This window comes from Acanthopagrus latus, chromosome 14 (genome assembly GCF_904848185.1).
Source record: "Acanthopagrus latus isolate v.2019 chromosome 14, fAcaLat1.1, whole genome shotgun sequence".
Taxonomy (NCBI): domain Eukaryota; kingdom Metazoa; phylum Chordata; class Actinopteri; order Spariformes; family Sparidae; genus Acanthopagrus; species Acanthopagrus latus.
Window position 1 is genome coordinate 13697794 of NC_051052.1, and position 24448 is coordinate 13722241.

Consider the following 24448-nt stretch of genomic DNA (forward strand, 5'->3'; position numbering starts at 1 on the left):
TGTTATGTTGGTTGGCGATGTTGTTTTTGGAGGTTAGCTAGTTCATTAATGATTTATAATCACAGGTACACTTACATTTATAATCAACACAATCATACACTAACTTTGAGTTATAACATTTTGTCTTCCACAGGGTGAACAAGGGACCCCTGGAGAGCCTGGTGATAGGGGAATTAGGGTATTTATTTTAATATAGATATCAGACTCAGACTCAGACTTGTTTTATTGTCATTTCTTCACCAAGGAACATGGAAAAAAAACAATACACAATGCTGAGGTCTTGCTATATAATCAATAGTAAAATATGTATATAATATACATATAAACTTGCAAATTAATTTTTTCGCATTTAATCTGTAAGGCTGTGGATCTAGCTAGTAGTGCAAGACGATACCTCTTCCTAATAACTTTGTTAATATTGATCAGGGTCCACTGGGATTACCAGGGCGACCAGGGGATCCAGGAGAGAAAGGAGATCCTGGAAAGCCTGGCCCACTAGTAAGTTTTTTGAATTTCATTAAAAGAGTACACTTTGAAAGAAGTAGACCGTTATTTTGTTTAGTGAAGGTAATAACTGAGCCTTAACTGCAACATGTGATTTTTCTTTTTTGTGAAGGGCACTGATGGAAAGAAAGGCGACAAAGGCGATCCGGTACGTTTGTATTCACCACCATCTCTCTCTCTCGCTCTCATTGATGAGCAAGATTATTATTTCTCCTGGTTGACACTTTCCGATCATTCTTCTCTGCCACTCACCATGTCATATTATCACAAACTGCTTTTGTCCTGTGACTTCGTGATTTCTATTTTGATATGTTCAGTAATTAAGTTTGGCTTTTTGTGTGTTCCACACTTCATTGCACCTACTATTTTTCCTTTGGGCAGCAGACATGGATTGTGTTTAACAGTTCGTAGTTTCAGATTTTAACTGTGTTTTCTGGTGCTCTTCTTTTGATCACGCTGCTGTTGTCACAAAGGGAAAACCTGGACCTCCGGGAGCGCAAGTAAACAAACCTCTGTTATCATTTCTGACAGCTTCTCATCAGTTCAGCCATGTTTGACATGGGCATTCGTTGTAACAAATTTCATTAAGAACAAAGGGGAAAAAACCCACTCTCCCATAAGACCTTTGGAAAAAGAATGTCTGTTCTGAGTCAAAGGAACTCGTGTCAATAACGAGTTAACGTTTGATTTCTCATTTTGTTCCATCAGATTGTTGCAGACAATAATGTTCTGACAAGAGTGATAAAGGTAATTTAAAAAATAGCATGCAACATGTTTCATTTCATTGAAATGTTGTTTTGTGGATTTAAAGTTTTCTCTTCACCTTTCCTTTCCTTCAGGGAGAACCAGGAGAGCCTGGTCAGCCTGGTTTGACAGGAGAAACAGGTCTGCCTGGACCAAGAGTGAGTGTGCTTTACATGTTGATCATATCTACCACTGAAATTTCTCAAAACCAACAATGTATCAAATATACCATTAATTGATTGATGGAAAATTATTTGTACCATTTATGCAGTTTTTCACTCCAGCTTTTCAACTGTGACAATTTTCTGGTTTTCTTTGTTTTCTACAAAAAAATTGAATATCTCTGGGATTTGGACTGTTGACATTACCTTAAGTTCAGCACTTAAATGATCGATCTTTGAATAGAGAATATAGAATGTTGATTAATTGATCAAAACAGTGATTAGTTGACAAAAGTTAGCCCTAATTTAATTACTTTCTAAGTTGTAGTTGTTTTGTAGTTGGTATGTTTCTAATCTTTTACAGAATTCACATCTGATTGCAGAGTTCACACCTTTTGTAGGAGACTATAATAATTAAGTTTACTTAAATTTCTTGAATTCTCTCAACATTTTGAATATGTGTCTCTCCACAGGGTCCAGAAGGGAAACCTGGATTACCAGGATCATCTCTGGTACATGTCTACATCATTTTACATAACTATTATCATGGTCCTGTTTATATGTTTTAAGATATGAGACCTTTTGTTTTGCAGGGCGGTTCGGGTCTTGATGGTTTACCAGGGAAACCAGGGTCAAAGGTTATTCAAACTCATGCACACAGTTGTACTATTAGTATAAGTGTTTTTATGCCCATGTGAATTGCATTGTGCATCACATGTTTGCTGTGTGAACTTACAAGATTTTTTATAATAACTGCAGGGTGACCAGGGACAAAAAGGAGAGCCTGGTCTGGTAAGTGCACCAATATTTTGCTCATGCATCATTACATTTGCTCAAATATCAGAAAAACAATATTTGTTCAGACAGGTGTGTGGGTAGCCATTAGACAACAAAACCCGGGAGCTGTTGATAATCCACCAAATGAGTGGAAACTGGAGAAATAATTTGCCTCACTTCAGTTCACTTCAATGACACACATATTGTACACCTCTGATCTCATTAAGCAGTTGTCTGAGCTTGTGACTCTGTTGATATGGCTGAATCAAAAGACTCATTATGTGATGATGTCAGACAGACTGGAACACACAAATCACGACACAGAAACAATCAGATGCAAGAGTATCCAGTTTACTAATGATGAAAAGACCAGTTCTTTAAAGTAACCTGGTTCTTCTAATTTCTCTGCCATCAGAGAATACAGCCTTACTTTTTATTGGTAGGAAAAAATAGTACAAAAAGTAGGCCATCCAAAACTATTTTTTACCGCCCACTTACGTAAAAAGTAGCCCAGCTGTGTGGAAAACTGCCCAATCTGGCAACACTGGTTAGGAATAAGTACAGTGTCTTGTTTACAATACATTTGAAAGCAGAACTGTTGAAATATTACATATATTGTCCATTGCCAGTAATTAGTTGTATTAGATAATAAAATCACAGAAATCAATGAAAAAGAATACCAAACTTTTAGTAATGTTTCACTAAGTTACTGTTTTAGACAAACACTGTTCTTATGCTTCATACTGTTTTTGTATGTGAGCAGAAGGGAGATAAAGGAGACCAAGGCCGGGTCGGGATTGCTGGAATGCCTGGTTTACCGGGAACTCCAGTGAGTAATCACGTTGCCTGTCCATCCTTCAAACATTTCTGATGGTCACAGTCCTTACTGGGGTCTACGTTCAAGCCTATGTAGCAAAATATGTTGTGTTTTATTTCCTCTGCTTTACAGGGGAGACCTGGCATTGATGGGAAGAGAGGCCTGCCAGCGAAAGATGTGAGGAACATTTCACCTATTTTACTTTTATCCTTAATGTTTCTGCTATTTTTTACATTATAACGAACCAAAAAAAACATGTTAAAGTTGAAAATGTATTATTCTTTCTTTCAGGGAGAAAGTGGACCAAAGGGAGACATCGGTGAAAAGGTTGTACAAATGTATTGCTAACAACAAAACCATTTATCTCTTTTATAAATATTATATAATGTTTCAATGTGCCTCTCTTTTCAGGGGGACAAGGGCGATCCAGGTGCCAATGTGAGTGGTGTGTTGATTCAAAAATAAAGTTATCTGTGTGAGAAAACTAAGACTGCACCTTTAGAGCATCTTTCTTCCTTCACAGGGTAAAGACGGCAGTAAGGGGGAACCGGGACCTCCAGGTTCACCTGGTATGCAGGTGCTTGTCACTCCAGAGGTAAGAATAATTACCTGCATTGTTGGTGCAAGAAAGCATATTTCTTATTTGCCATCTCTTACCAAAGCATAACAGTAGATTGAAGAGTTAATTTGGGATTGTACCCACAATCATTATCACCTTGGCTCATTTCTTGTTGTTAATGATTCAGAAAAACATTAAGCAGATCCACCTAAACCTGCCTGGCAGCTTCAATTGATCACTTTTTTTTCCTCAGGGCGCCACCATTGATGAAATCCGGCAAGCATTTCCAATCCCAATGGGTCCTCCAGGAGCTACTGTGAGTATAATGCTTAGACACAGATGTCATGTATCATGAATAACAGCACATTATTTCAGCTGTTGCATGGCTTAATTCTTGTTTGGCCTGCTTGACATCCCAGTCATAATGCAGCGATGACTGTAGTGCATTTATTGTGGGTTGGCAAGCTTGATGTCATGCATTGTAGATGCATGTTCCAATGTCTTGCTCCTCTGTTTTTGTGTGTTTAGGGTTCACCAGGAATGAAGGTAAGATGGTAATGGAGTTTATTCCTAAACTTGTTCGTAAAAGAAAGACAGAAATATTAGCTCTGCAGCTCATTTGTCCTTCTTTGCAGGGGGATAGAGGAGAAACAGGCTTGAGAGGAGACAAGGTAGTGATTCAGTGTTGTCCTTCAAAAAATGGATGAATATGGAAATGTAAATTATATTTTCTTGAATGCATTTATTTAATGTTCCTTCAGGGTGATGCTGGAGCTCCTGGAAGGTCTATTGAGATGAAGGTGACTAAAGGATTAAGTAATTTCTCCTTTGGGATGCATTTTCTTATTTTCCACATTGATCATTATGTTTTTTTCTCTACTTTAGGACATTGAAGTGATGTTTGAAGCCTATGGCATAAGGGTGAGCTCTCAGCATGACATATGAATTTTCAGGTTGATAGAATTTGTAATAGTATCCCAGTTTGACTTTCTCACTCAAATCTTTTTCTCAGCTGCCGTTGCTGAAGGCTCTGATTGACAGGCTGCTGCAGGAGGGACTAGAGGAGCTGCTTCATGTGCTTGACATCTCCAAGAAAACAAATGAAAAGAAAGACAGTCATACCTCTAACGTCATCACTGAGTACACAGTACGTAAACCCTAGGGCAGCAGTGTGTGAGTTGTTATGTAAAAAAGTGATTGCAGAGGCCATATACTCTATGCAAGTACATGTAAGATTATGTCAGTTCTTTCAGTACTCATAACTTTCAGTAATCAATTTCATGGTCTCTTTTTCAAACAACCATTTCAGTCATGAGTCACTAACTCCTGTCCCAATTCCATTTCCCAAACAAATGGAATTAGGCACAAAACGATGCTCATTTTCTATTTGTCTTCACAGAGTTCAGTGAACTTTGACCTCTCTAGACAGCAGTCGGATGCCAATGAGGACCCTGATATAGAGGTACAGCTTCCAGAGTCTCTGTCAGTTGTAAGTCACCTAAAAAAAACTATTAAGAGTCATAAGAGAACTTGTAGATTGGGATTTTTTAAAGACAAATCCACTCAGGGTCAAACAATCTGTACTCTAATTACCAAATAGTAGTGCTCCATAATATCACCTGTTATCATCAGATGTCATAAACACTTTTGTACTGTGTATTGTTTTTGATATGCTATTGGTCTAAAGCTGAGTAAATATTTTCTCACTTGCACTAATTCTATATTTTTATTTAAAGGACCCTTTGAATGAAACTGCAGAGGGTCCTACGTTATGGAACGTTACCACAATGAACAGAGAGAGGAAGGTAAAGGGATCCAGAGGGAAGGTGGTAGTGAATGGGGACAAAGATGGAGCATCTTCTCTCAGAATTAATATGACAGAAGTCAACTCTACGTTCAATTATACCACGACGCAGGAGGTAAGGACATTTTACAGTAAAGTATGCCGACTTTAAATGTGTAATTTCAACAAGCGGTTGGAAGCCAAGTTTTGAAAAGTGTAATTATGTTCTGGTGATTGGAAAACAAAACAAATGTACACGTGTATGTCAGACGGTTTCAGAGTTACCGGAAACTGTGGTGGAGACTGTTGTCCTCACACAGGAGGACTCTCTGAAGAAGAACTCAGGACAAAAGAAGAAGAACAGGGAACGTGGGAAGGTAAAGTTACCATGGACATCTTAATCAAGGACCTGTTTTACCCCTGACTAATCAAAAACAGTACTGTTTCAATCATGTTATATTAACAACCAACAAATATTCCTTGGAGATTTTTTTAACAACTGCAATTATATTTCTTAACTGTCTTTGATAACTTAAATTTATACTATTGAAGGAGCATCCTGGTACTGCATGTTTTAGCTCAAACATCCCGCCTTCCAAGCATTCACTGAGTTCAGTTAATGAAATTACAATATGAAAATCAAATTGAATTGTTTTTTTAATCAAAGTATTGTACAGTGATAATATAACAGAACAGGGAACAGGGCCTTTATTGGAATAAGAGAAAGCTGAAAATGTTTTTTAAGGACATGCTGCACATGCTGTGTGAAATGTGAATGTTTCAAACAAAACACAGCAACATTTTACAAAAACAACAATAACAATACTCAAGTGCCAAGTTTTTGGGTTTCAGTTTATTCTTTATCAGTCAAATCATTTTTTTCTTACTTATTGATTCATAGACCAAAACTTCTGCATACCTGTGGATCGACAAGTGCATAGGAGAAGACCATGGGTAAAGAAAATAAGAGCTCCCATACACTGACCTATTCACAATCAGGAAAGTGTAACAACAACACCTTGTTAAAGATTATTATTCTAATCAGGTCACTCTTATCACCTGATGAGGATCTGAGTGAAGAAACATTGTTGTTAGATTGTCCTGTTTGAAAGTTAAGAGGACGGTGTGGGGGAGTTTTTTTTTTTTTGTTTTTGCTGTTATTCGACCCTCAGTCTTTTCCTATGCACCTGTCGATCCAGAGGTGTGCTAAAGTTTGTGAATGAAAACTGCCTTGACCTAAAATGAGTGACTGCCTTGAAAGAAGGACACCAATAGGCAGGGCAATTGATCTAATTTAATCTAAAAAGAGATTCTAATCCATGTATGAAATGACTCCAAACATGGTCATCAATAATGTAACATATTTGTCATAAATGGGCTGAAACGTGCAAAACTGCCAGTGTGCTCTTATACAAATAATTGATAACTTTAACACTGAGGGCTTCTAAACACCTTAATTTAAAGTTGTGTATTCATTAAATTAATTTTGATTTTCATTAACTACTTATTCCCCTCTTGATTATCTCCCTCAACATGCAGTATCCACTCATAGTTTCACACTTGATCATCAAGCATGAGAAACCTTTACCTTTTTTTTTTCTCCGACTGTGACCTTCTTAACCACCAGGGCAAAGGAAATAAAGGAAGACATAAGAGGCAGAGACAACGCCTGGTAAATGTCCTTGGAGTGGGTCGAACTAAACCTGAAAACTTCACTAAATGAAAATAAAACTAACAAAGCCATCTCACGCTGCGAACTTTATATTTGTGTTAACTATCACTAAGATGACATTAACATAACATTATTTGTGTAGAAATAACAGCTTTGATACTAAAACAACATAAAAATAATCATAAAAAACTAACACGTTTTTTAGATATAACAAACAGAATTAACCAGTTGATGTATACTTGGTGTGGCCAGTAAAACTAAAGCATGCTGTTGTCTTGATGTGCTTCTCATCATATTGCTAACAGGTTGTTGATTAATGGGTTGCTTCGTAACTGCTTGGCATTGTTGTGCTCCCAGCCACTGACACGAATGATAAATTATGATGTTTAACAGTATCTTCTTGTAATTATTGTCACGTCTCCTTTATCCAAAGACAAGCGGAGAGGACAAGCGAGACGTGGAGGAAGAAGAGGAGTTTTATAACAGCGAAGAATACATCTACGAATACGAGGTGGGCTACTGCTGCAGTGAATGACTAATTTGTGAACTGTGGGAAACTTCAGTTTAGAGTGATGATTGATGACGTGGGGTTGTTACAGTTTTGGAACGTAGTCATAGTGGGTGTCTTCTTATTAACAGACCTGTCAGACCATTATCAAATCCCCTGTTTTTTTTAAAGGCAACGTCTCATCTCTGCCCACACTAAATGCTGGAGAGAGTTGATTAATGACACACCCACTAACTGAAGTAATTATTAAAAATAAATTAGTTTGTCATTGCAGCCCACTGCGTGTGCTCTGCACATCATCCACTGCTCTGTAGGTGTTTAAAAGTGACACTGAGATTTAATTTTTTTCTGAACAGGAAGAGCCTAACGCGGACAACACCTCGGGTTCTCAGGAGTGGAGAAACAACAGACAGGTACATTTGCGTCAAACAGCATGCTGTTATCTGCTTCAGCTGGAAAATATAAAAATGCTCCATGTTTTTCAATCATATGCCGCCGAACAGATGAATTCCTCCACCCGGTGGATAAAAAGCAGCGCATTAACAATTCTGCAGCCCCAATAATAAAAAAAAAACTCATTCATTGTTGCAGGACTGATCTAATAGAAAGGCAGCAAAGACAGCTGAGCTCAGTCAATGTGTTGTACTGCTGTACCTAGAGAATAATAACATATTTATGCGGGTTTTGTCTTTATAGGAGGGACATCCTGCCCAGTTGGAAACCTCCAGTCATCCTCCAACATCCTCCTCAGACAGAGAAACAGATACTACACTCAATGTATGATTCATATTTGGTTTGTCAACAATTGTTTTGCTTTTGAAGAGAAGTCTAAGAAACAAGAACACAGGTGAAAAGCCCCCGTCAGTACAGCTACTGACAGTGCAGAGCACAACAGTCAGACAAAGAAAGGAAAAGGGACAAAACGTTTTCCAAACTGGAGACCATTTTGCTCTTAGATCACATCAGGTGGAAAGTAACACATAATAAGAATATAATCGACAAAATAAAACAGGAAGTGACTGACCAAAAACCCAAAACCATGACACATACATTATATATCTGCTGTGCTAATATGATGATCAAACCCAAATTTGAGCTTGAACTCAACTGCAAATCTTTCATGCCTGCATCTTGTGCTGTTGTGATGGTATCATCAGACAGACATATGAACACCAGGCAAAGTACTCAAAAAGGCTTCTATGGTACCTGCCATTGCAAAGGAGCATGTTTTACCATGCCTGGAACTGTCCGTGTATCTACGGTGTCATCATAAAAAAGATATTTTCCATTGTTTGTTTTCTGGAAATGATCAACATCAGCCATTAAATTCAAGTTGAATTATTTTGTATTATGGAAGTTTTGCAGATATTTCTGCACATATAGTTGATATAGGGATGAAGTCATATATGCACAATGTATTTTGGATGTCTCAGTAATCCTACTTTTTGATATTTCATCCCCAGGTTGTCTTGGCAACCACACAGCCACTATCTCAACCCACTGATGCTATAGATGAGGTATGGAGTGACACACATGGATTTTAAATTTTTTTCTTCAAATTTGACTGTCAAAGTTGTGTTTTCACCGTCACACTCTTTTTTATCCTTTATTGTTATGACCAGGATGAAAAGTCACTGCCTTCACCTCCCATCACGACAGAAGAACGAGACACGGTAGAGATTTGATTTTAATTTAAATCGTGCAGGCTCTTTCTTTTTCTTTGCATGCCCTGGAATGTAAATCTGTCTTAACTTAAATCTTTCACTTAACAAAGGAAAGTGATGGAAAAGTGCTTCCTGTTCCCTGTCATATGCACTTGGCATCACCTTTCAAGACCTTTTTTCTTCCTTCTACCTCCTTTTCACCAGTGCAAAAAAGGTGCAACTCTAACGTGAATACCAAAAACATGACCAAAGCATGAGACAAGAGAGCATTTTTGAACCGCATGGTTTTAGCGTGATCTCTTCAAAGCTTGTCTGAGTGGGAATGAGCAAACACCGTAGCCTCGTTCGACTCTTCCGGAATGACTTACTGACAAAGACAAACTTCCAGAGAGTGACTTTTAATACTTTCTCTCTCTCGTTTTTTTTTTTTTTTAAACAGGACATCTCTTAATTCCCGAGAGACTCTGACTATAGAGTGTTAAGCATTCATAAGAAAGCACGTGGAGAGTGTGAATAAACTGCGAAAACTGTTTTGCTGGTGAGGAGCGCTGAACCTGAGCAACGTTTCATGAGCGAGGACTTCTTTCCACACAGAGACGATGTCACTCATCCAAACCTATGGTCATACCAAAGTGCATATCTTTTAAAGAGTATGTAGCGCTCTAAGGCAGATGTCCAGGTTGTTTTCATTCCTCACTTTGTTCCTTATAAATGCCAGTATAGTCTTACATTTTCTCACCTTGTCTGCAACTCATAATTTATTTATTAAGACAAATATTGTAACAAATAAATATCACACTCGTTCTCTCAAACGATTAAAATATTAAAAAACGTATTTCTTTTTGTCATGTTGTACTGAAATTTTATTTATTGAAACATGAAAAATATTTTGTGTTTTAGCCTCATCAAACATCTTTGAAAACCACTGGTATTATTCAAAATGTAGTGGTGATGTCAGTAATTTTATAGCCAGGTCAGACACCCTTTTTCACTGGTGAAATGTTTCTCTGTTTTTACTGTGTTTTGTCCGTGTTTAACCTCTCTGTGCATGTATCCTTCAGTAAAAAAAACATTTAAATACTTCTCTAAACAAGTCTGTGTCTTTCTTTCTTACATTTTTACAATCATACATACATCAAGTCCACAAATTACTGCAGCTGTTTTAAAGGAAGCATCAACATTTATGAAGCTAAATTTGCTCATGAGAAGTTTTTTCGGGGGCTCGACAGGTTCCTCGGTCCCAAATCAGGGTGAAGAAAAACGCCCCCTGGCCTGACTCCATGGTAAGTGTCACTTGGTTCTGTAGAAGAAGGATCGATTATCATTTTTAAGATATGTCAGTAGTGATGATTTTTGTATTCTAGGCATTCATGCCAGGTGCCCCGGGTGGAAGAAATCGTTTCAGGGAGACACAAAAAGTAATGTTTTTCACTAGGTTTTCTTTCAAAATTAAGATTTCCTACAAATGAATTATTAAAAATGCAATTTCATGGTCACTCTCTGTAGAGCATGTATGAGATTGCCCTTTAATTTTGATTTCAGCATCTGTCCTCTGGAGCTCAGGGTGTTAGCAGCTGGAATGTGAGTCTGATATCAACAATAAAATTAGTTTTGATTTTAAAAATTTAGGATTAAGGCTTCTAAATACATTGTTTTGTGTTATAAAATTTGTGTCTCCAGAGGAAGAAGGGAGAAACACATACCTCAAGGCTGAGGCAAGAATGGAGTGAGAGAGAGCGATACAGTGATACGGAAAGAGAGGTTTACACAGGAGGTGGAGAAGAGGAGCAGACTAATGCTGAAGAAGTGGAAACAGGCACTGATCCAGTCTATGAGGAGGAGGAGAGGAGTGGAGACTATGACTGGGAGACGGGGGAGGATGTCGATCGAGAGAGGGAAGGAGAGGAGGAGGACCTGGAGAGTCAGAGAGAGAAGGAGAGGTTGGAGATGGAGAGGGAGAGGGAGGAACTGGAGAAAGAGAGGGAGGCTGAGCTGGAACTGGGGAGAGAAAGAGCGGAGAGTGAGAAAAAACTGGAGTTGGAAAGAGAAAAAATGGAGAGGGGGGAAGAACTGGAGAGGGAGAGGGAGAGGACAGAGCAAGAGGGGGAGAGAGACTTGGAGAGGGAGAGGGAGGAGTGGGAGAGGAGGAGAGTGGAGATGGAGAGAATGGGACAAAGAGGTTACGATGAGGAGACTGGACAGCCATACCCATACCCTCCAGAGTATTTTTACCTAAAGGTAAGGGCACAAAGTACTCATGATCTACGATCTTACAGTAACATCAATGCAAACCATGCTAATAATATACTATACCTTTCTGCAACAGGGGCAACAAGGTGAGAATGGGAAACCAGGAAAAAAGGTGACTAACAATATTTTTAAACAATGAGAATTTACTCTATTTATCATAGCTGCCCTTTGTAAACTGTAAGACACCATTAGATATGTATGATAACTTTTGTGGCGTCCACCATAATGCCACTAAAACTAGCGTGTTTACATTTTGGCAACCCTGATTCAAAGGGTCAGTTCACCTTAATAGCACAAAAGTATTCTCACTAATTGTATCTAAAGGGTCACACCATGCAAAAGTAAATACTTTTCTTCCACAAGTCAGTGTATAGTGTATAAAAACCACCACGGTGATGTGCAGCAGGCATAGTGTTTATGACCTCAGTTTAGCATGATATCATGCTAATGTTTGCTAATTACCACCCGACACAAAGCACACACAGTTGAGCCCGAGGGGAACTGGTAATTAGTGTTGAAAGCATTAGAGCATATTTAAAAAAATCTATCAGAAACAAATTGGCATTTGGTGTTTTGACTTGATATTTACTGGGTTTACCAACTAGTGCTGTACATTTTTAAGTTTGAGCTCATTTTGCAGTATTTTCCTCAGAGATATAGTGAAGGATAAGTATGTGTCAAGTGTTAAGTTGCATACTCGATTGAAGTACCTGCACTTGAAATACAGTACATGAGAAAGTGTACCCACAAACAAAATGACACTGCAACACTAATAAGAGTAAGTGCGAAAAATGTGTTTCGTTTAATAATTTGGGTGAAGTGATCCTTTAAACTGAAACATACGCAGTCACTGATCTCGCCCCCCTTATCAAACTGATTTAAAGCATCATCATCCTGAGATCACAGAGCAAGAATGACAGTCTCCACATGAAATGTGCCACCAGTTCATAAAAATATCATCGCTGCTCTCCCCGACTACCCACAATGCACCGGTGAATGACATCAGAGCTCAGGGAGAACTTCTCTCCCGTCTCGCCTGTCAGTACAGCTGCTTGGCTCCAGGCCTTTGATGTCCCCTCTGCTCTATTTCTGTTTGACAGTGAGACAGTTGATTAAAGCAGACATTAATAATTCCCCTTGTTAAACATGCTGACACGTTCTTTTTATTATTATTATTTTGAATTCCTCTGTGTTGGTTTATTTTGGCTCCTGAAAAACAATGTGCTAAGGTGCACTTCAGTTTTCTTATACAAGTTCTTTGTGTCCACACACTTCCAGGGTGAAATTGGTGAAAAAGGACAGAAGGTAAAGTACAATGTTCATTCAAACGCTGATATCAGCACAGCTGTTTTAGCTTTTAGCAGTGCAATGAGGAAGTTGTTTTGTGTTTTTATGTTTTTAGGGAGAGCCAGGCATCGGCCACAGAGGTCCAGAAGGCCAAGCAGGTCCTCCAGGACAGAAGGTGACATTTCTCTCCTTCCTCTTTTGCTCCTCTTAAAAAGTAAAAGAAGGAAAAGAAAAATCCAAGCACACTTTTGTTTATAATGCCCGCTCTGAATCAATTAATCCCCACCGTCTTTTCCATCGTGTTAGCTTTGATTGACTCTGCTCTCCATCGTGGTTTTAATTTAGTGGATTTAATTGGCTCAGTGATTCACTCGCTCATTTACAATTGTGTTTGAGCGTATAAATTGATAAAGGAAAGAAGAACTTCATGCAAAAGCAATTAGTCAGAAGTGATTGAAGAGCTGAATAATTACATTACATGAAAAAAGTGACCTTTAACTGTTTTTCATCCAAGCATTTAATTTGTTTTCATCTTTCTGCTGCTTTTACTCTTTTTTCCTTGTGTTGCCTCAGGGTGAACCAGGTGAGTCGGGGCCTCCAGGTGCTCAGGGCATCCAGGGTATCCTTGGTAACGCAGGCATCCAGGGCTCTCCAGGCCTGAGGGGCCCGCCAGGGGACCCAGGAGTGCCAGGCAGAGAGGTACATCATCACGTATTACAAGTTTCTTCTGACTGGAGCTCGTTTGAATCAGGTGAAATGAAGACAGTGATGCTTTGACACTTCATGTATCTGTGCAGGGTGACCGAGGTAAAAGGGGGAAGAACGGATCTCCTGGAGCCCCTGGACCTCGAGGGCAAGCAGGACCTCAAGTAAGACTGATCTGAATGCTCATTGCATTTGATGTAAGTGTTTTTTCATATCAAATCAATGATATCTTATTTTGCTACCACCGCATCTCTTTAATAAAGGGTCCTCCTGGTCTAGCTGGAGTGAAAGGAGAAAAGGTACAAGTTCTGTATATATTATTCAAGTAGCACTTATATAGGGTTTGTTTGGTCCATGAATGCAACATAATATTATAAGAAATCAGTTTCATGTTTGTAGCAGCAGGATATTCATTTTGATCTATTGTAAACGATGTCTATATTATTTTTCATCTCATCTTCATCAGGGCGACAGTATCCCTGGAGAGCCTGGTGCTCGGGGGCTGGCCGGCTTCCCAGGCAGAAGGGTGAGTTGTCTTCATCTTACACATCAACAACATTTTGAAAAGGTATAGTCTTAAGTTTTTGACATATAGTGTTTAGTACATTAATCCAAATATGTAACATATTTCTTTTCTTTCCAGGGTGAAACAGGCGTTCCAGGTGTTAAAGGAGTTCCTGGGCATCTAGTAAGCAACTTTTCAAAACCATAAAACTGAGAATGATTTTATTAAAAAACATGAGAGTTTCACTTTTGTTCACTTAAAGACAAAATCTTTTTCTTTTACCTTTTTGTTTTGTTTTTTTTTAACTAGGGTCCAAAAGGCTTGCGTGGCAGCAAAGGTGAAAAGGTGAGCTGTTGTTTTTCATTTTATGACTTTTCTCACATGAATCATTCACTTAACCAAATGTAAATCATTTTCATTCAACATTAGAATGTATTTTATTTATGTAAGAGTGTAAATATTGCAAGGAAAACATTTTGTTTGTATATGTCACATACGGATCAAAGGTGTGAATGCTCAGCGGGTGATCACGTCCACTTCCCCCGCCAGGGGCTGCCAGAAAACTTACAGCTCATGTCTGGTCGCTGTTGTCAGAAAGGTTGGGGACCCCTGCTGTGAGCCACCTGGTCCACCTCCTCCAAAGGTGTCCCAAAGTTTAAATTAGGATGAGGGCTGAGTCTCTGCCATGTTGTCCTGCTGAAATTCTAAATTAAAATAGGGGACACTGTATTAGAGCTGCAACGATTAGAATGAATGAAAATAAATTGCCCATAATATGATGAAGTTTTCAGAATTTTGAATACTTTATAGATTAAGGATGCGTCGTGTCAGCAAAAAAATTTTAATTAAGTGATGCTCTTTTTTAACAAAGGACCTAACTGATGTTAACATCACAGGTGTGGACCTGTGCTGTTGCCAGCAGGGAGGACAGGATGATAGATTTTTGGACCTGAGTATCAGCATTTTGTACTTGAACCTATCTGATGAAGCAGGACACTTGCATACTTTTGTGTGTCCATGCTGTTTTCTGACATCTTTCATCACCAAAGTTTGTGCACCAAAAGGACCACAAATAAAAACTTGATGCAGTTTCTGTCAAGTCTTTTCACCGCTGTGCACGAAAAGTATGAAGGCGCTTCAAGTTTCTGAGAGCATCAGTGAACTTCTTGACCTCGTCTGCCTGAGCGCACTAAATCTTTACTCACACTTGACTCACTCTCAAGGTTGTTTGCGTCAACAGTGAGGTTTGAGATGTGAAAGAAGAGGCCAGCATTGACATTTGACTCCTTTTCATTTCTTGGATAGCGACGTCCCATTTATTCTGAAGTGTCAGCAGGTCCTCGCTGTGTTGATGGGAGTGAATTCAGGCTTCAGTCAGACTGGTGTCATATTTGTTTGTTTCTTCTGCACTGAGGTGTCAGACTGAGCGACTCATACCTGTCAAATGCCACTAAACCTTTTCCATGTTGTGTTCAACCTGCTTGTGACATTTTTATAAAAGGTGGATTTTATTGTATTGTGAAGGGATTTAATAACATGCTTTTAGGTCTCAGCTGTTATACAGCAGTATAAAGTGCTGCTTTGCAACTGTCACGTACTGTCTGTGTGTGATTTGTTGATGCCTGGAATTGTCATTTTGAAAAACATCTTTGTTTTTCAGGGGTCAAACGGATTACCTGGAGTCAGAGGAGAGCGGGTATGTTGATTTTCATGTGTCTTTGTAAACAAATCAGGAAGTCTTGAGCCTTTGTACACATTCATTACAGGTGACTCATTGCAAAACAAATCACAACAGGCCTTATTGTTTATTAAGTAAGAAGTATAACATGATGGCTGAATGTATCCATCATCCCTCCCGACAGGGGACCACACTTCAAATCCAAGGACCCCGTGGATTTAAGGGTTCCAAAGGAGACGCGGTGAGATCTTCTCAAAGTCGTACTCAGTGTGCAATTTACATTTAAGTAAAGTAGCCTCACACGAGAATGCCGTTGACAGTATTTGCCGCCTGGTTCCACTCAGTGCAACTCAGCATTTCATCACCTGGGTCAACAAAATACACACAATACATTTTAGAAGAAGAAAAAATGTATCTTAAAACCAATTTAAAAGCTACGTGTGCATTTAGGGATATATGCTTTCACATATACTATAAAGATCCAAGCATACCAGTAAACACATAATGCGACTTCTGACGAACTTACTAGATGTTTTGTTCCAGGGCGAGCGAGGCCCACCAGGCTTTGACGGAGATAAAGGAGAAAAGGGCGAGGACGGCCCTCCTGGATATAAGGTAATGAATCCTGATGTTAACTGAGACATTTAGTGCTTGGTGATGTCATGATGGAGCTCATGATAGACAATTCATTCATGCTAAATGAATGGGATTACAAACATCTGGATCGTGGAAGGTATTTTAATTGTTTTTTAAAGGGCCTGAAGGGCGATGCAGGCACTAAAGGTGCACTGGGCCGGTTCGGAGCTCGAGGACCAGTCGGCCAGAAGGTAAGTACAGCTTCATTTTAATATGTTTACACTCCAACAATTTGTTTACCCATTCATTACTTTTATGGAGGTACTATGTATGAAATTGTCTTTCCTGCAGGGAGACCCAGGAGAGCCCGGACTCAATGGAGTGATGGTAAGCTGAAGTGCAAATGGAGCTAAATTTCTGTATTAGTTTCAGGGAATCACGTACAGAAATATCATGATGTGATTAAAGGGCCGTAATGGGGATCATGGAGTGGATGGTGCCAAGGGGGACAAAGGAGATATTGGACTTGAAGGCCAAAAGGGGGATCAGGTATGCTGGAAAAATCAACAAATAACCAATCAGGATCCTTTTAGTTAATTAAAATATTCAGAATGATATTATGTTATTTGTCCTTCATTTGTTTTATTTTTTTCCACAGGGTGATCGCGGAGAATCAGGTTTACCAGGAGACAAAGGGGAGAAGGGAGAGAAGGTGCAGGAAGTTATTATTTCATGCAGCTGTCCCACCTTGTTCCCTCATGCTTGTGACTGATTACAATATTCCTTTTTTATAATAATTTATGTTCTTGCAGTCGTGTTTCAAAGTGTCACCTGCTGTTACAGGGTTTCAGAGGCTTAACTGGACACATTGGGAGTCCAGGCCTGGATGGAGAAAAGGTCAGGCCTCAATTATCTTCTGAACAGACCAAAATGAGAACTGTCTAACAATGTTATATGAAGAAAGTATATGTATATGCAACCTGACGTCCTTTTAAAAACAGGGAGATATGGGGATTCCCGGCAGCGCTGGCATACCTGGATTGAATGGACTCACCGGGCGCAAAGTAAATATTCAAGTGTGCACGTATTTTCCCCTTTCTCTCTTTCTCCCACAAAAATGTATGCAATCTCACTATTTTAATCATTTTAGGGTGATAAAGGACAGGGAGGCATCAACGGTGTTGATGGTCAGCAAGGAGTGAAAGGGGAAAAGGTTTGTTGAAAAACATCAGTATCGCATGGAGTTCGTCACACTTCTTTCAGTTCTGATACAAATTGTTCTCACTTTGTTCTTGTTTCAATGACAGGGTGCAGCAGGTTTCCCAGGCTTCCCAGGGTTCAAGGGATCAGCAGGGAATCCAGGAAGGGATGGAGATGATGGACCACCTGGACTCCCAGGACCCCGCGGGAACACGGGGTCTAAGGTACTATATGCCTGCTCCCTCAGTGTATTGGGGATATATAATACTGGATTATTATTTCTATGCTGCATTGTTAATGTGTTATTGTACATTGGCAGAAAAACCTGGGTCTGTTATCGACATAACAGAATAATTATCTCATTTTGATCATGATGTTTCATTTTCTCAAGATAACAAAGTAATCATAGTCCAGCTCTTCTCCTTTGACCAGGACTTATTTGGGTGTTATCTCTCTAATAGGTGGCTCATCACTGCCTGAGTCAGATCCTCATTACTGTAAAATTGTTGATCTCTGATATGTCAGGCTGAGCTAGAGGCTAGAGACTCGTAAGCAACAACATGACAAAACCATGATCGCCTCTCTAAGAAGAAGAAAAATTTATCTATGTATATATTTATATCTATATTCATCACAGACAATCATACAATGTACGGTGTGGTGAAAGTGAATGCCAAGAAAGTGAATGTGAATATTTGTTTTGGGATCATACAGGCAGGGTTGAAAATAAATAAACGCATGATTAACTCAGAAGTTGTTTCCTAGCAAAAACAGTGATCTGATACTAACGGCAAATTGTGAGCGTCATTATTTGCCCTCTCGTACTCGCTCATGTAAATTAGGGTGTGACAGCACTAAAAAAAGGCTGCGGTGCTTAAAGAAGAAGCCAGTGTTAATGCTGTAGGTACAGTAAAGGGCTTCAAGTTTACTTTATCTCTTTATTATCTATCATTATCATTTGTGTTTGTCCATTGTTAGATTCTTTGTGGTGTAGATTGTGTCAAACAAAAGCATCTGTGGTAGTTCCTATCAAGCGTCCCAAAACACCGTCCTGACGTCATTCTCCGCTCAGGACGTCGTTACGCCACCGTATCTTTTACACAGCAAATAGTCGCAGTAAACTTTTTTTAGATACATTTGCGTTCATAAAAAGTTGGAAGGAAAGAAGAGTGAGAATGTGACAGAACACGGGGAACAGACGGATGAGCCGAGCTTGATTACAGTCATCATCATGTCTGTGTCTTGAGCAGAGGCAGGCAGGCTGTACACTGCAGCAGAGGATAAAGCAACGACATGTCCTTAATTAAACACACACACACACACACACACACACACACACACACACACACACACAGGTCTATTTCCGTCTGCAGCTTTCAAGTAATATCTTACTCAATTAGCTCCTTTCAGCTACAATTACCAGACTTTCAGTGTTGACAGAGAGTGGCTGCAAACCACTAATGAGGATATTCCAAGGATGTACCTAATTGGTCTGTCTTTCATAATGTTTAGAAGTGAGTTGTTAAATGTGCTGCCGCAGATTTCCTTTGTTGTGAGCATAGAGTTTCTGTTTGAAAGAATGTTAAAACTCTCAATGTGTTGTGTCAAACAGGGCGAGAGAGGACGGAGGGGCAGATCGAAGCCATGTCAGGGGGGAACGCCTGGGAACCCTGGGCTCAGAGGAGAGAGTGTGAGACATGAATTATTATAATTATCTTCATGTATTTGTCATGTTGGTGTCCTGATTAAATATTAAACCAGATATGAAGAATTTATAAGGGTTTGTTTGGGATAGCTGCATTTATTTGTTGTGGTATTGGAACTGGATTTGGAAAATGAAAATGAAATGAGAATATCAAACTTTCAAAAACTCTGTGTTTTTGTGTGGCTATAGTGTGACTATATTGAATGCAATAACTGCCCATAAATACCAGTTTGTCTGTTTTTTTAACATTAAAGTTCTAAAAAATGTAACATAGTAAAGCCAAAAACGTGAAACTCTTTACAAAGGATTATATATATATATATATATATATTAATAATGATCAAATTGACAAATAAAAACTCCAAATTGGGCCCACGAGTCTTAAGTAACACGATGCAAGAATTTCCACATAACACATCCCATGTCACAAATAGGCCTGTTGTACTACCAAGGGCTCGATCCTTCTTATCTAAACTTAGATATACTAAATAATTTCCCCAATTTTAAATGTATTTGTCCTGCCCAACTGTCCTGCCTTTTATAACATCATTTATTCATAAGAGGCTTCAGTGAACCAGCCCAGACAGGACGGGCTCCCTGGTGTCTTCCACCCCCTCGTTACATCCCACCTCCCCATCATGACGCAAGCCAAAACCAATCGTACGAAATACAGAGAGAAAAGATCACAGCTGGTTTGGAATTAAAAATGTCCTCAGAAATGTTTCTAATATGTCCATGGATCAAAAAGTCTTGGTCACTGCTTGTATTTAAGGTACGATGCGGCATGATTGTGGCATTAATCTTGGTTACAGGTGCTGGTGGCTAGCTAGGGAACAGGCGAGGACTTAAGCTCTTTATGCAGATTTTGTTCAACTTAAAATGATTTAAGAATAATTATAGAAAGTAATAAATCTCATGTTTTTATTACAGGGTACAGTGGGTAATGAAGGAGAAAAAGGGGAGAAAGGGGAGCCTGGACTCTCTGTACGTACTTCGCTGTACATTACACACCCACACGTTTAAAAGAGAGAGACATATTTACAGTATAAATGTGCTGAATTCAGAGTTATAAACAGTTAGAAATATGGATACATTTAAAACATGACATTGAATCCTGTTGTTCTATGTGTCAAGGCTGAAGAAGTGAAGGAGCTGGTCACCCAGGAGGTGGTGGGAAAGTGTGGTAAGATTGAGTGTGTGTGTGTGTGTGTGTGTGTGTGTGTGTGTGTGTGTGTGTGTGTGTGTGTGTGTGTGTGTGTGTGTGTGTGTGTTGCGCGGTGTCATGTTATTCACTTGTACATCTTGAACCATCTATGTGTGCTTATACTTTTCTGAGTGAACAAACATGTGCCCCTGTGGAAAGGCCTACGTATTGTATGAGTGTGTGTGTGTGTGTGTGTGTGTGTGTGTGTGTGTGTGTGTGTGTGTGTGGTTGTTTGTTGTAGAGCTCCCGTGGCAGCAGCTCGGCACCCGTGTGTGTTGTGCCATCTGTTATGTTCTCTCAGAGGAACACACACCATGGTGCCAGCGACAGTGGAGCCATTCACAAACACGAGACGCCTCACCAAGAATCCGCCACACACTTACGAGACACTTAAAGGATCATTTGTCAACCTTTGCTGCAATAAACCTTTTTCACAGGTGACATGGTGACATGTCACAGTAGGAGAATCACAGATGGAGATTGTCAACAAACTCTGCTGAGTGTTTTAAATCTTCTCAAAAACTAGTGACATTTATTTACTCTCGTCAGTGTTGAGTTTCTTGTTCGTATTAAGATTCATAGCACCACTTTGAATTAATTAAATCTCATATATATCAACGTTTTACAATGTATTCATTCAGTAAATCATATTACAGATTTATGAATGTGTAGGACTACCTGGTGTGCCTTTAACAAGGCTCAGTTTTCTCTTTCCAAATACTTGTAATCACCTAGAAAAATATTGAAATGGATTCATAATTGGACTAAAATAATTTATTCCAGCACAGCATATTAGAACGTGAATGGTCTACTTGCTGGATAATAGTTTCTTATTAAAACCACACATCTAAAACCTCAATGTACATGGTGGAAAGTTCTGTTTTAATCATTTTGTGGTCACAGGAGAACGACATCTGTAAAGTATGAAATAATAAATAAAGTTGTCTGGATAACAAAACCGATGAAGCCAAGGTTTAAAATAGCAGAAGGTCATGAAAAAAAAATTAAAAACCACATTTTCATTTGGTGTTTATGCATATAACTGTGTGCCGTGTTTGTATCATCGCAGGGTTGGAGTACAAGTTCATGGTGAAGTCTGTGGATCCGGATGGAACGACGTCAGTGACTGAGAGGAAAATAAATGAGCCAGACGATGAGGTGCCACCCCGCAACCGCGACCTCCAGGAAGGAGGTGACGAAGAACATGGAGACAAAGTGGGAGAAGTGACCACTCCTGCACCTCTGATCCTCGAGGAAATGGGGATCCGACCAAACAGCACTGGTGATGATCATTAGTTCAATATTACAGATCGACACAAGTTCTCTGTTGGACTGTTGTCCAGGCCCAGCAGCCAAACACACAGATGGCTGAGAAATCATAATGTGCAAAACTGCTCAACAAATTTATAGCATGTGACCAAGTGTGTAACAAAGCTGAGTGCTTACATATGTCATACTTATGTGTAGCAGCTGCAGTGTAGGCAGCTTTGTAGGCAGCCTGTTCTGCTCCTGGAGTGCTGGAGTCCTGCTACTGACTCCGTCAGCATGAAGACAAAAAAAGCAACCACAAAGTTAAACAAAGGGTCAACATGTGCCAAGAAATCACACAATATTTCATGAACCTCATTAATGATCGCAGCCCTCGGGCAAGAATAGCTTTCTGCGTCCCAATTTATTTTAATTATTGCTTCAGGTAAACCAGAAAACTAATCACAGAGCGAGCCTGTCATTGCCCATTGTCAATGTCAGCATGTTTATTCATAAATTACAATTAGATGTAAAACAGTGACCTTCAGCTTGCTTTGTGTACACTGTGGGCCACAGTTCAATATTCAGCTTTCATTTGGAGACTTACAAATAAAATGAAAGCCTCTGCACTGCAATTAGTACCAGTGGCTGTTTTATTTATGATCACTAAGTGTTTGGTGTTACTGATTTAACTGAGTTTCGATGCTTGTCTCATAAACGGTCAATATCTTGACGTAAATGTCTCTGACTGAACTTTCCTGCGATGTAGTTTGATCGAATCAGATGAAACAAGCTCGACGCAGCAGACTTCACAGAACACAACAAAAAGAAATCAAAACCAGGGCTTACTGCTTTGCACCTATAAATGTGCTCCATCCAATCTCTTTTTGATGATATTTTTGGATTTCCTCTTTCATCCCTGGTTTCAACGTTAGCGGCATGTGAATTGCGCGATTGTGTAACTGTGATTCCCCACAAACTGAGTCTGTAGTGTTCCAGATTCACAGACAGTTTCCACAAAGAGATTAAAAAAAGACCATCAATAAGAGCTCAGCTGCTTGGGAGAAATTATTTTCAGAAGCATTGATTATGTGTTGCTCCAGAATTAGTGGTTCCCTCACGATCCCCCCAGTGACTCAGTCCACCAACGTGTAAAAACTCTTCATTGATGTTGTTTTTCCTTCAGATTTTCTTGATGGCGGGACTGAGGGGTGGGGACGGAGGAAGAAAAGAAGGGTGTTTGGAACAAACAGTGCTGGTGAGCTGCCAAGACAACTGATTTTTTTTTCTTCTCATCTTTCTGCTGCCCCTCTTTTATCTCTTGTTTACTTTCATGTATCCTTCTTTTTTTCCCTTCTTCATGTCTTCATAATCTATGAGTAATTAGTTTGTTTGAAATTGTTTAAAAGGACAAGGTGGGAGAAAAAGATAAGACTGAAGCTTAATCCAGCTTGTGCTAGATTTCACGAGGCAATTTATTAATGAAAATGTGCAGTGGAGTGGTGTAATGAAGAATGTACTATCCAAACGTTGTGTGTAAGATAACAATACATTGACGATATCCGTAGCATGACACTTTAGCAGCATACCTAACACCTGAAATGTGGGAAAACAAAGTGATTTTAATCTATTTTAACCTGTTTCTCACCTCGCATGCGGTTCCAACCACAGACCGCTGCCTGGAGCCGATGTCGGAGGGCACCTGTTCAGAATACGTCCTGCTGTGGTACTTCCACCCTCGCTCAGGCGAATGCAGACCGTTTGTGTACGGGGGCTGTGGTGGCAACAGAAACAAATTCTCCTCAAGACAGGAGTGCCAGAGCTGGTGCGGGATGGAGAGAAGTGGTCGGGGCTACCAGTCAGGTCACAGATGAAATATATGTAGTGACAGCTAATCAGAGAAGCATTTGTATTGTTGTACAGTATGAATGTATGTATATGCACGAAACCCTGAAGGTGGAACAAGCAAACGCCAAAAAAAAGGAACTACTTTTTGTACATAACTATGTAAAATGTTGAATATCTGATTTATTTATAGAGTTTAACAGCTGTTTCTTCATTTGTTTTTATGTGTTCTGGATCTTAATGTGAATGATAAAAAAACAGGATCATTTTGTAATTTCTATAAATATATTGTGACTGTGTTTACCACTAAAAGTATATATACATATACTATATATACGTGTTTTCTTTTTGTGACGTCTATGTCGTGCTTGTCTCGACTCGCTAACGGCCCGGTCACCTTTCACATGTTTTGTCAATTGCCCTGCATCCTGTGCGGAGTGAAAAATAAGAAGCTGGTAGCTCATTTCCTGCTGCCACCTCCACCACTACATATGCTTCTTTGGCAGGGGGTGTTATGGGTCAGGCTGGGAGCCAGATGAGGGGCCAACAGGGGCCCAGTGAGGGAGATCACGCGGGGACTGTTTTACAGGACTCTCCATCAGACAGACGCAGCAGTAACAGGGGATTCCTGCGTGGGTGTTGATGTGGGGGCAGGACGCTTTCAAAGTGTTGTTTTTTTTTCTGGCAGTGAAAATACACGACACAACTTACATTCTCTGGTCATCTGCGGCCGTGAATGCTCATGTCATCATCCGGTGTCATCACGGAGTGCCCGCCGCACAGTGCTGCAGCAGCTCCACCACCAGGTTTCTTTGAACTGACCTCCTCGAAATGTTTGCTCGTTTGTGAGCATTTGAAGCAGGAAATCCCAATCACCTCAAACTGATGGATGAGTCTTTCAGCTACAAGCCTCCGGAGTCTTTCATCATATTAGTCACGATGTTGCACTGTAATGCACTCCCACATGCTACGATGCTTTATAGCTATGCAAGATGCGGTAACACAGTCTACAGTGACAGGATGTTCTCGCTGTACCACACCCCCTGACAACCTCAA

General features: G+C 39.7%; 1 protein-coding gene across 1 annotated transcript in view; it reads left to right on the forward strand.

Moving 5' to 3' along the window:
* The window catches only part of col7a1l (collagen type VII alpha 1-like), a 51578-nt gene extending 27887 nt beyond the window's left edge, over positions 1-23691 (forward strand). The window contains exons 50-109 of the mRNA XM_037121217.1: positions 134-178; positions 427-498; positions 617-652; positions 978-1004; positions 1213-1251; positions 1344-1406; positions 1883-1921; positions 2003-2047; positions 2169-2201; positions 2950-3015; positions 3136-3180; positions 3295-3330; positions 3415-3441; positions 3527-3598; positions 3816-3878; positions 4091-4108; positions 4198-4233; positions 4324-4362; positions 4448-4483; positions 4575-4709; positions 4962-5051; positions 5299-5481; positions 5615-5722; positions 6973-7017; positions 7451-7528; positions 7882-7938; positions 8222-8302; positions 8989-9042; positions 9148-9198; positions 10419-10472; positions 10554-10607; positions 10732-10770; positions 10870-11209; positions 11291-11427; positions 11516-11551; positions 12718-12744; positions 12842-12901; positions 13300-13425; positions 13524-13595; positions 13695-13730; positions 13898-13957; positions 14075-14119; positions 14246-14281; positions 15597-15632; positions 15799-15855; positions 16158-16229; positions 16370-16441; positions 16542-16577; positions 16659-16739; positions 16849-16902; positions 17034-17087; positions 17192-17254; positions 17341-17403; positions 17498-17614; positions 19003-19080; positions 20026-20079; positions 20230-20278; positions 21369-21581; positions 22734-22805; positions 23219-23691. Of these exons, the coding sequence (XP_036977112.1) occupies positions 134-178; positions 427-498; positions 617-652; positions 978-1004; positions 1213-1251; positions 1344-1406; positions 1883-1921; positions 2003-2047; positions 2169-2201; positions 2950-3015; positions 3136-3180; positions 3295-3330; positions 3415-3441; positions 3527-3598; positions 3816-3878; positions 4091-4108; positions 4198-4233; positions 4324-4362; positions 4448-4483; positions 4575-4709; positions 4962-5051; positions 5299-5481; positions 5615-5722; positions 6973-7017; positions 7451-7528; positions 7882-7938; positions 8222-8302; positions 8989-9042; positions 9148-9198; positions 10419-10472; positions 10554-10607; positions 10732-10770; positions 10870-11209; positions 11291-11427; positions 11516-11551; positions 12718-12744; positions 12842-12901; positions 13300-13425; positions 13524-13595; positions 13695-13730; positions 13898-13957; positions 14075-14119; positions 14246-14281; positions 15597-15632; positions 15799-15855; positions 16158-16229; positions 16370-16441; positions 16542-16577; positions 16659-16739; positions 16849-16902; positions 17034-17087; positions 17192-17254; positions 17341-17403; positions 17498-17614; positions 19003-19080; positions 20026-20079; positions 20230-20278; positions 21369-21581; positions 22734-22805; positions 23219-23421 (4215 nt within the window). The 3' untranslated portion in view covers positions 23422-23691. The remainder of the gene's footprint in view (positions 1-133; positions 179-426; positions 499-616; positions 653-977; positions 1005-1212; positions 1252-1343; positions 1407-1882; positions 1922-2002; positions 2048-2168; positions 2202-2949; positions 3016-3135; positions 3181-3294; positions 3331-3414; positions 3442-3526; positions 3599-3815; positions 3879-4090; positions 4109-4197; positions 4234-4323; positions 4363-4447; positions 4484-4574; positions 4710-4961; positions 5052-5298; positions 5482-5614; positions 5723-6972; positions 7018-7450; positions 7529-7881; positions 7939-8221; positions 8303-8988; positions 9043-9147; positions 9199-10418; positions 10473-10553; positions 10608-10731; positions 10771-10869; positions 11210-11290; positions 11428-11515; positions 11552-12717; positions 12745-12841; positions 12902-13299; positions 13426-13523; positions 13596-13694; positions 13731-13897; positions 13958-14074; positions 14120-14245; positions 14282-15596; positions 15633-15798; positions 15856-16157; positions 16230-16369; positions 16442-16541; positions 16578-16658; positions 16740-16848; positions 16903-17033; positions 17088-17191; positions 17255-17340; positions 17404-17497; positions 17615-19002; positions 19081-20025; positions 20080-20229; positions 20279-21368; positions 21582-22733; positions 22806-23218) is intronic.
* The last annotated feature ends 757 nt before the right edge of the window (positions 23692-24448 follow it).